This window comes from Macrobrachium nipponense, chromosome 7 (genome assembly GCF_015104395.2).
Source record: "Macrobrachium nipponense isolate FS-2020 chromosome 7, ASM1510439v2, whole genome shotgun sequence".
NCBI classification, from domain to species: domain Eukaryota; kingdom Metazoa; phylum Arthropoda; class Malacostraca; order Decapoda; family Palaemonidae; genus Macrobrachium; species Macrobrachium nipponense.
The window spans coordinates 91,929,840-91,942,140 of NC_061109.1; the positions used below are offsets into that span (position 1 = coordinate 91,929,840).

Sequence of the window (12,301 nt, forward strand, 5' to 3'; positions counted from 1 at the left end):
TACCACTGATTCTGGGTTTCTTCTTAGTGATACCTGAATTGGAAAGTGCAGTAATAAATTCCCATTCAAATGACAAAGGATATTGGAAATTGAATATATTTAAGAAAACATCCGGTAAAATTCTATTTTTCAAACCGAACGATCTTGAGGAGATTTTATGTTCGTTACATAGTTCAGCCTATTAAATAGAGGCAGAATATGAAGGTGGGAGTGAGGTTAATTAAAGGAATAAGTGCCAATAAAACAATTCTATTTGGAACTGAAATAACGTAATAAATATGTGAATAATTAATAGACAGACAAATTCTCTGATTTACCTGGGAAATTAGCCACCCACCGTTGAATGACAGTTCACAGAATTGGTATATCGTGAAAGCAGAGCGTAAACTCGAATACGTAATTGTGTTTATATCAAACCGATTTCTATCCTTAACAACAAATAGAATAACAAGGAGAGCAGTTCGAGGAGAAAATGTCGTTAGACTGGGCATAGTCAGAAAACGGAAGGGAATTTCTTCATTAGCATGATTTTGTTGACTTTCAATATCTAACCTAAGCACGTCACACCCACAGCGAGATGCATCTCGCCCCGGGTGTTTACACAGCCGTCTGTCGAGATCTCAGAAAAATGTGAAGGAGAAATCGGAGGGAGGGAGTATTAAAGAAAGAAAGGGAGAAAGTAGATATAACAAGAAAGGGGAGAAATCTCAGAACCAAACAAATATTTTTCTGTGGGCTTTTCCTGAAGGACATTTCCTGGAACTAAGAACGTCAACAAAGCACGAAGTCTCATGGCTACGCGTTGTTAAGCAAGTTAAAAACCACGCAGAAAAGAACAACAGCAACATAAAGAATGAAACAATACTTTGCCTCGCATTTGGCTACATTGCTCCGAGGCAGTTTGTCACACGACGCGGTTTTTCATCCGGGGGCAAAAAGTACACTGAGATAAGAGTGGGAGAAGCGAAAATGGCGCCTTACCTTATCTCGGATGCCCTGCCTCATGCCTTCTCGCTCTTCCTCCAACTTCCTGTGCTTCTCCTTGCGTCTGTCCTCCGCCTCCCGGATTGCCTCCAACCGCTCGCGCTCGGCCTCCTCCTCCTTCTCCTTATCACCTTCATCACCACCGTCACCACCGCCGGGTAACTGGCCTGAAACACAAGAAACGCCTGTGAGTCTTCCACAGTAGGATTCTCATTTAGTGATATTAATGTGTGCGAGTGTGTTTTATGGAAAACTAGCTACTGTTGGGTTGTTGTTATGACATAATTTATGTACGGTGAAGTGGGTTCATTTAAATTACAGGGTTCATCTTTATAACAGGAGAGAGAGAGAGAGAGAGAGAGAGAGAGAGAGAGAGAGAGAGAGAGAGAGAGAGAGTCTAGCCATGCAATTTATGGTAAGCCAACTAGAAACATGTTTTTAAAAACCTGTTTCTGCTCAGTAAGCATTATCTCCGTAACTATCGAGTTTCCAGCGCGGTATATGATTTTTTTTTCTTATGAATTAGCAGCTCATAAGCTGTTGTTACCCATTCCATTTTCCTTAAGCACAATTCGTTGTTCCCTGGCATTTTTTCTTTGGTGTTCTAGTCTTAAGTTGCAAAATGCTAACTAAAGTAAATTTGAAGTATTATTATTATCATAAATATTGTGGGAAAAGAAAAGAACAGAGAAAAAGTAGATTATTCACAAGGTACTGATGCTTCTTTTTCTAGCCAGGGTTTAAAGCTTCTGTCCACCTTCATTTTGTAGTTTCCTGAGAGTACCATCAAGGCGAATAGCCCAAGGCAGTTATTACCTGGCGTGTTCATTAGAGACATAATTTAGACATAATTTACCTTCAGAGTTTGATGTTCCATAAAATTCTAGATTTTAATGATAAAATGCATCATTACAGGATGATTTTGAATTTCACAATTTTTATCAATAGAATATTATTCACTTTTTAAAATATTATTTGCTGAGGTTTCCTGCCGAGATTAAGAGCTGTGAAATAGATTTTTTTTTTCGGGGAAGGATAACGCTTCGGTTTTTGATAACGAAATCTATTTTATTATCTCATGGAGAGAAAATAGTTTACCTTACAGTTATTCGTAAAACGAATGCATTTTCACCCGCAGATTTCCTTCGATCATTTATCGTTGGGAATTCTCCACTCCATTAAGAAGAACTAATTGACATGAAGGACTGTTGAACGCTTTTGGATAAGATACAAATACGCATAATTTGAATTGTCAGCGTCAGTGATCTTTTATTTATTGCACGATTTAACGTTCAGCAGTCTTTCGAAACCTTCTTGACGTCAGTTTTATTTCTGAATACTGAATACTTCAGTACCACTCAAATGATTTAGGGAGATTCTCAATATAAGCGCATCAATTTATACGAACATCAACAATATTGAATGTCTGCTTTAATCTCCCTTTGTATCGATACTCCACGCACAATAAATAAACAAAGGTATAATTAATGTACCCATAAAAACAGACACCAAAAAACAAAAAAAAGACTGTTTAAACACAACGAAAAGGAATATTAGAATACGAGGATTTTACGACCAAACAAAAACCATATATTATTGCATATTAAAAGTGCAGTGGTATATCCACATTAGAATAATCAAAGGGGATTTCAGTTGTTGGGTAATGTTTATCATTTGAACAATACGGGCCACTCTTAACTAGATATAATACAAGGACCGACGGCGGGAGAACACAGAGCATGTGACGCTCAAACAAGCTTGGTCAGGAGTCTCGAATAGCTCAAGCATTTAATTTACACTGACAGAACTGTCTCTAGTCTATTTGCTGATGGAGTCACTATGGGTTACCTTTATTATTATTATCGAATTAAATTTATGAACGTAAGTGAATTTTATTAATTAAATAAGCCATGGACTTGAGTAAATAAAACTACGTACTCTATCACTCGATAAAGTAAAAGTCTGAATGCTCTACCAAGTTGCAAGTAAGGCTTTCACGCTGTGGAAATCAAATCTCCAGAGACAAAACGAAGGTCTGTGGAAGTCGGTAGAAGAAACGAAGAGCACGAAATCGTCTCCAGAGGACGGTAGGATCTTAAATCAACCAACCAACCAACACAAATAACAACAGCAACGGAAGTCATTAATAACAATAATATAAAAATAATAATAATAAAAACATGCAAAAACTGAGTCCTTCTGCACCTCAGAGCCTTCCATGAAAATCGCTGGCGTTCCGTCTTATGAATATGTAGTTTAATCCACATTATCATATTACGAAGTTTATGAATACATTAAAAAGTTTAAAGCTGGCCAGGCTTTCCTAAAGACGAGACGAGTCACTTTGGATTTCAAAAGACTTGATAAAATATACATATTCACATTTTCCTAACAATCATATAAAAGCGACCCCCTTGAATAATCACATTTGAAAAACATTTCATTTAAAATCTAGATTAAAAATCAAATGATCCATTTTTAAGAGGACAATAAGCAGTTACTACGCATTTTGTGCAATAAAAGTGACTTATTCATGGCATAAATCCTCTGGTATTGTTAACTAGTGGATATAAAAAAACATAACAATGAAAAACATCAAAATCCGTATTTTCGAGCACTTCGAAGATTATGTAACTCTCAAACATTTCAAAACATCCTAAATTACGCTGAAACATTGACGTCAGCTACGCAAGTAGTAAGCAACTTTCGTAATAAAAGACAGTCGCCATTCAATAACCGAACTGATTCGTCGTCCTGTTTACAGGGAGGAAATCGCGCCAATGGAATTTCCTGGCGGCACATCAGCGATTCAATTTTCTCCTAGTTTCCGGTGACCTATTTCGGTAACGACAGATTTTGACGGCATTTATCTGGACCTTTCCCTTCTACCAAAGAATACATACAGCGCTTGGCAGTGCTAAACTAACTAACGAAGGACAGCAGCGGAACCAATAATGACACACACGGCTATTTCGAAATATCACAAACTATTTTCGGTATCAAACCAATTGAATTTGCTTCGGTCTAATGGTTTCATGAAGAGAACGAGGCGAGTCTGTGTGACAGAGTCTGGTGTTCGCGTTTATCTATTGGTCGAAAGTTTCCCAGCACACATCTACTGACTTAATGGAAAATTAATTATTCCATTATAGAACGGTAGCTGCAAAAATAACATGAAATAAACTCGTACCAGAATACTTGAAACAAAATTTATCTTGATGTTCCAAAGATTCGGAAACCGTCAATTTTTATAAATGAGAATGGTGGCAAAACCGAACGAAACCTAAAAGACGAGGCTAAGAAATATTAATAAGAAATCTTTCCGGACGAGTGATATACCGAGTGTAACCGAGTCTCTTGGAGAGTAATCTGTCTCCTGTGTGTAGACCACTGAGCTGGAAGGAAGGCGCCGGTTGTGAAGCTCCACACTTCATGCTCTCTCTCTCTCTCTCTCTCTCTCTCACTTAAACATATACACATACACGTGCACACTGCAGTAAAGGAGGATTCTCTATATTGCTAGAAGCAAATCTTGGTTCCCGTTTTCAATATTACGCTGGAGGTTAAGACAAGATGAAAAAAAAAAAAAAGAATTCCAAGCGATCTTCAAAAGCAGTTGGCGGCTACAATATTTTCTTTTGGTAACGATTTCACATTCTGGACTATGAAGAGAGAACTACGAAGAGACTTCGTGAACAATCATACATATCACCCCAAATTTATATTATTTATCGCATAAAAAAATACAAACAAAAACAGTTCGCGTGGAGGCTTTGCGGAGTGTATTATTCTTTTTATTGTGCTGCTAAAAAAAAAAAAAAAAAAAAAAAAAAAAAAAAAAAAAAAAAAAAAAAAAAAAAAAAATGAAAGTATAAAACGCGCTCATGGAAAATTTCACTTATTACATTATTTACAGTTAAAGTAAAAGTTCAAATGCAAGTGTCAAGGAAAACGCCTTTTCCCTTTGTAGGCCTGACCGTTTTGATTTCACTTAGCCTACAGATGGCGATTAGTTTCTCCTTCCATTGCTGATGAAAAACATGAACAAGTTTTTCTCTGCAATGGGACTTCTTATACACATTTTTTATAGATGTATATCAGTAATGATGTCTCATTTATGGAATAAGTAGTTGCAATGAAGAATTTAACGTCTTGGCAAAATGTAATATCTGAGAATGGAGGCGAAATTAGGATAGATAGTCCTCTTAGAAATATTATGAGGGATAAAGCGACACTTTACCCATTCCCATGCCCCGCCATTTATCTACCAGAATTCCCACTAAGTAGATCACATGAAGGGTAAGAGGGTGATAAAGAGGGGAGATAGGAGGTAAGGGCCTCATTAATACGAAAATATCCCGAGGGAGGCTACGTACTGATATATTTCTCGCATCTAAACTTCTTCTTGAAGGGTTGATAATATGGTCATTAAGCTTCACGGTGGGAAAAGAAAAAGACTAGAGAGAGAAAGAGAGAGAGAGAGGCTAAGCTTGAGTTGCTATGTTTAAGAAGTGAAAAATTAAATAGGAATTTTAATTTTAGAAAAGACAGCTTTCTTCAAACAAAGATAACTTTCATCACCATGGAGATGAATTTTATTTTTGGGCGAATAAAGCTGTCTTTCCTGAAAAAAACAAAAAATCCCTACTTGATTTTCCATTTCATAAACTTACCATCTAAAGCTTAGCCTTTTTCGTAATAAAAAGAAGGACAAAACGGCAGGACAAAGTAACCAGAACATAAATATAGAAAGGTGGAGAGTTATTTTTAGGTAATATGAGGTAGCGACAGACTACTGAACGTGAAGAGACTAACAGGAAAAGATTTTAAAAGTTTTATGAGGTATGAAGTGGTAAATGAAACTTGAACTAATAAACGCTCGCGGTTCGCTCGCGGGGAAGATATTTTTTTGAAAGAGTTTTTGAAAAAAATATTCCACTCACAAATCTCAATCTCAACACATTTCATTTCATCATAAAACATGGAAAATTCAAAGCAAGGAACACACACACACACACACACACACACACATATAGATGGCCAAATCAAAATGAAATATCTACAGAACCTCTTTAAAAACGATGTGGTCAGGTACCGTATGGTCTCCAGTTTTCTTTTGCCGGGAGTTCTCAAAAACCTGAACATGAAGTGAATCGAACGAACGCGAGAGCAGGTGACATATAACTGGCCGTGTGTGAAGACGTTTGTCCTTAAGCTTTGTTGATGGTCATGGCATACGCTGATTTCACTGGAAACTTTCTGCGACAAAGATCGAATGGCACATTGACGTCGTCTTTAGTACTGAGCGTGATACGGGAGAGCAAGTGGGTTGTGCCTCTTGAGAGTTCCTGTAATAATTTTGACTTGCAGCACTCTTGGTTTGATATCCATTACCACCTGTCTAGTGCCTGTGCAAGGGCCCTTGGCCAAGTACAGATTGCGATTAAGCGTAACAACTGCACATTTCTTCAAGTTCAGTGCAGGGGAGGAGGAGGCAGCCCAGCCTAGCCTAGTTATCCGTGTTCAAGAATTCTAGTGGGTACATTTGCTGTTGTATTGTGACATCCGCTCCTTCCACCGCCCAATATAATCTACGCTACGAAGCAATACCTTGTTGCTGAGCAACGTGTCCAAGATTTCCTCATTACTTAAACGTACATCCTCGTTGACTGGACAAAACAGAACTTTTTGATGTATGGTCACACCGCCCGAAGTGAAGGACTGTCAATAAAGCTTGTCAATTACGTTCGCACACACCTTGAGCAATAATAACTATTATTCCTCCAAGGTACACACATTGCTGGGGTAAAACAACCGAAAATTCAGTCTTGGCAGCGTACCGTTACCAAGTTGCAACAACCATTGAGCAAACGCAGTTTCCTCTCGTTGAGCTCGAGGTAACCTTGGAAAGTGCTGGAATATGTGGCTGCTTTTGATGCATTTTCTAATATTTTACAGTCTGATGACTTGCTGTGCGCCTGGCAAGACCTGCCTGTAGTCACCGCCAAGCACCATTACTTTGCCACCAATTAGGGTCTTTAGCTTCATCAGGTCACGCAAAACCCGACCGAGAATGTCCAACATGTCAGATGACGCCATTGGCCAGGAGGAGTCATGACAGAAGTCAAGTGGGAGCTGAATGTATTGTGATAAGTCTATGGTCGCGGGGCAAAAGAATAGCCGCTATCCAGTGAATGCCGCCGACATGACTTTCTTGTTACGGACACGAAACATGTATATTTGGTTTCATAGAGTAGGTAGGTCTTCCCAGTGTCCCCAGGTCCATCGACGAAAAAGCATTTTGGGCGTCTGTTGTCGTTGCTGTTTGCTGAAGCCAAAATTGCATCAGCCGCAGCCCTTGGTTGATTATTTAGGCTGCCAAACATTTTTTGTGCTCGTGCAGTAAAGCTGAGGAATTTTCATCGATCAGCTGTGGCTGTTCAGCCATTGGTCCAAGTTCCAGAATACCTTTATCTGTGCAGCTGGTCCCAACCACCGCCAAGGCGTCCCAACACCGTGCTGGTCAGTTTGGATTTGAAGCAATGCTAAGGTTGAAGGTATTTGATCGTTATTACCGGAGTGTCGAAAATCTTCCGTCAGTTGGAAGTGAAACTCGGCCCACAGCGCTTGTGCATTGTTTCTCTTGCAATTTATGAGCAGGATTACAGTGTTCAATGAATCATGAAAATCAGCTACAAAGCACCAGTAGCATTACCTTCAGTAAAAACATTTTTTTTTTATTTTGGTAAAGAGAAGACAGTAAGTAAAGTATATAGTAAATAAATGTAAAAGACCGTGGGTAAATGAGTTGAGTTACAATGAATTTAGTAACTATTATAAGAAAACAAATAGGTTCAAAGCACCGTTTCATGAAAAACAGAGGTAATTAGTGTGGAAGCTAATGAACCTGGAAGACCAATTTCTCTAGAAATTGACCTATTAATGATTAATGATGATTGCTCATATTATTGATTCCAAATACTTTCAGGTCATGAAACTTATCAATTCTCAGCTTTAGGAAGGACGACTTACGCTTAAATCCTTAATTTAATGGGTGAAAAAGCAGATTTCGCTAACCTCTTATAACACAGATACGTGTGAAAAACTGCATGATCCATTTTTCTTAACTCTTCCTTATTACAAGAGAGCTTTGCAATTCTCTTCGTTGTGTATATTTATAGTAATTACTAGTATTTACGCATTCGTTATCCTTGAGAATACAATCATGAAACGATATAAGTAATACCTTTTGGCACATAAATATTACTAAATACAACAAAGGAATAAACGAGTTAAAGACTTACACAGCAAATACGTGAACAGGTTAGGGAAGATAATCATCTTGAAAGGGAAGGCACCGGAACGAATGAGATAACGACTTCAAAGAGGGAAGAGTTTCCTTTGAAGACTGTTCTTTGTTCGGGGGGGGTGATATGCAACGGAAAAACGTCTCAATACCCAACTGTGAAACTCATTTAAGCTTGAGTAAATTCTCTTGACCCAGTTGGATCAAAGGACTGCAATATGAAGACCATTCATCTCAATTCGTTTGTCTACATTGTGGAATTGTTCGTGATAATTATTGTTGTCAAAATACTCTAGTCTGTTTCATTCCTAAATGGTATTATATTTAATGATAAGAACCATCTATTTGTAGTAATCAAACATGACACAAGCGATGTACCCCAAGTAAAATAAAGAAGCAAAACTGAAATGGTGATGTTAATGGCGGTCTTATGGAACCAGCAACAATGGGTCTTTATATCTTTAGAAAAATTTCTTGAATATCAAAGGAATCTAATCACTCCCAGATGTGCAACAAAAATCCAGGATGACGCTTTTTCCGTTGAGCAATATTACTCAGTAGCAGAATATTGTAACTAGTGCAGGTTTAGACGAAAATGAGTATTCAAGCCGCCTTCATATTAATAGTGAGATATGTCCCACATCGGCAAAATGAGAAAGCTGCAATAACAAAACGGAAGGTGCTCATGAAGAATCATCTGCATGTGCCATTGCAAGGTGAAGTAATGGCAACTTAACTGTGATTCAGCCTTAATGACAAGTATTTTGACTGACGTTCGGAATGGACGAATTCTAAAGTAAATGCCTCGCAAGCTGCAAAGTCCACCTGACAATGAAGAAGTTCTGCACTTCAATCCTTTGATTTTTCAAATTTTACTCTGCGATGCTAAGGATGTAGCTTACAAAGGCTATTAACGCTGCTACGGAAGTAACGCCGATTTTGATTTCCTATGAAGTGATCTTCTTTGATATAATTTTCTCACTAATTCGTAAGAAAATAAACAGTGGCCTGTGCAATTCTGTGTACAGATGGCGAGCATTAACGACGAGATATACGAAGTTCCAATGAGTATCTATAGGTTTATACGGTATTTTTTGTATCGCTGCTTTTCTTTGCAGTGTATGCAAAAGACAGTTTGGTACAATTAGGTGGCACTTTGGTCAGCTCCCTATTGACCAAGGAAAGTTTCCGGGAAATACCAACGAGGTAACATTAAAAATAATTTGTTAAGTTTCTTACTATGTGCACACACAAAATATAAATACGCATATATATATATATATATATATATATATATATATATATATATGTATATATAGTATTATATATATATATATATATACGCGCGCGCACACACACACACACACACACACACATATATATATAATATATATATATATATATATATATATATATACACGTACATACATACATGTAATATTTTTATATTCAAGAATATTTGTCACTCATACATGTGTGAATTTTTCATGGTCACAAATTTTGGACAAAAATATCGTTTAATATCGAATTCACTGTACCTTGGGAATAACTTACACAGGAAGTGAATTATATAACTAATAATTGCAGCTGGCCTATCAGGATTCCAACCTGGGTTTTCAAATACATCCATAAACAGTCGACTTTTACCACTCGGCTATCAAGAGATAGATGATATTAACCGATATTGGTGGCTTATATTTGTAAAGAAAAAAGAACATCAAACGTGTATGAGTGACCAAAATTCATAATTAGCCAAGTGTTACAGACTTACGAATCAACCATCATGGTTGAGATGGCTGTTATCAGAAGCAGAATTAGAAAGGAATAAGCGCAGCAGAGTCGATATTTAACTATTATCTCTCTCAACAACCGAATGGTCAAAGGCGACTTGTGTCGTTGCTAAACTAAAGGCCCAGATTAGAATCCTGGCCGGGGCAGAAGCGTTTATTCCTTATCATTCCACTCGGGTCTTATTTTCCAGATACCTGTAGAGTGAATTCGATATTAAACATTTTTTTACACACACATGTATATATGTATGTATGTATGTGTACATACTTATGCTACAATACAATCGGTCTACACGACAACTGTTGAAGATGTTAAAAAAATGCAGTTGAATGGTAAAAGTTTAACTGTACTTTCCCACTGAGCGAATGTATCTTGAAGGTCTTGTTTCAGGAGCCGAGGGGAATGGGCAATATGTTTGCCCAAACGATGCTGGCAATTTATACAGATGCGAGAGAAGATAGCAGTAACTCATTTATTCATTAGAACCAAGACAGATAACTTGTTCTAACGAATAAATCAATGACGGGCCTAAGAGCTCAGAGAACGGATAGATTGCTCAGCTAGGCTTTTGGCACGTGAGGAACGAACGCGATGAATATTATAGCCAAATGATATTCATTAGATGCTGTATCCATTTGCATATTTAACACGATGCTATTATTATTGCTCATTTTATGTTTATCAGTAGGCGACGAAGAATATGTATTTCATGCAAAGGCTTTTCGTAGAAATGGCACAGTAGTATTTACACTTCTTATAATTTTTATAAGGTGAAGAGACATGAATCAAATTAGCTTTTCAAATAAAGGTTATGAGGGATACTGAAAATGGCTCTTCATTATTCTGTGACGGTATACCTGCCTCTTAGATCGGCAAGTTAAATGATGATGAAAACACATAAGAGAAAAAGGTTCCACATTCACAAACTGAGAAAACAGACAAAGTCTTCGGTCTAAAACCACTTCACAGTATTTGCAGGAATGCAAAAAATCTAATCTGAAGAAAGAAAGAGCAGGCAGTATAAGAAACTATAGAGCGTAATCCTGGGGAAGTAAGGCCAAGTTTCTGGTACGAGATATTTCACTGAAACTCGGCAATAAAATAATGCATGGAGAGCATGGTATAGGATAATAATCTTTACAGTGTGAAAGCACTGTCTAGTAAAGTATTATGATGCTTAAAACCACATAGAAATGCTTACATTTAGGGTTGAAGCATTCATTTTTCACCAGTATTTGAATGAAAACTACAGGTATACTATATATGCAGAAAATCTTCCCGGGGAACAGAAACGACTCTAGCATTGTACAATGAGCTAAGAAGCTTTATAAACGTCACATTCAGAGTATCACAGCGGGGTAAGGGAGAATGAGATCATATTACTAAAGAGACGATAGGAAAGCAAGGTGTCCCACGAAGGGAAGAATCATCTGCATATTGAAGGAGGAAGAACTGGAACTACTTGGAAGAGGTCACCGATGAAGCGAAAGTAATATGAAGGAGGGAGAGGGAACTCTGCAGGATTTCTCCAAAAGCACAGTATTAGGAGAATCTGCCATCAAGAGCTTACTGAGAATACGGTAAGACGATGGCTAAGAGTTTGTCCGACAGGCCTCCACGTTACAAGGCAAAAAAAAAAAAGTTTCCCAAACATTTTGGATAAAGAGTCATGCGATACTTAAAGAGAATTCTCTGCAACTTCAAGTATGTCTGAAGACATTATTTATAGCCGAATTAGCTATATGTGAATATCTTTGGGAAACAGTCTGATATCTACAACATGGAGCGTCAGCAAAACAGAATATATCAAGGTTAAAGAAGTCATTCTAGCCTCGACTTTGATTGACGCAGAACTGTTTTGAAATATTCAGTAAAGATACATAACCTTTGTACTCAACTAACCTAAAAAATTAAAACAAGACGAATTTACTGTAATTAATTCTAAGTCTCAATCCGGGGGTATATTCACGTTTCGAAGACATATTTTATCCTGGCTTTTCTTTCAACTCCTCGAATAGTATCGAATCGGGAAATGAGACAACGAAACGGAGACTTCTCGCTAAATAAAACAAGTTATAAAACAATAAATAAATCTGAATTTGTCGCTAATTTTATTCAACGTAGTGCTACTGTACTTTGTTGTAGTTTATAAAGCATTTTGTAGAATTTCAGGTTCGATGAAGCAATAGCTTTCATTTATTTTGTTTATAATGTTTTTAT

At 37.3% G+C, this 12,301-nt stretch overlaps 1 protein-coding gene across 5 annotated transcripts in view; it reads right to left on the bottom strand.

Annotated features, from left to right (window-relative positions):
* Positions 1-12,301, bottom strand: part of LOC135217245 (complexin-like) — a 344,903-nt gene that overhangs the window by 93,552 nt on the left and 239,050 nt on the right. For all 5 annotated transcript variants that reach the window (XM_064252974.1, XM_064252972.1, XM_064252970.1 and 2 more), the window contains exon 3: positions 982-1,151. In XM_064252974.1, the coding sequence (XP_064109044.1) occupies positions 982-1,151 (170 nt within the window). The remainder of the gene's footprint in view (positions 1-981; positions 1,152-12,301) is intronic.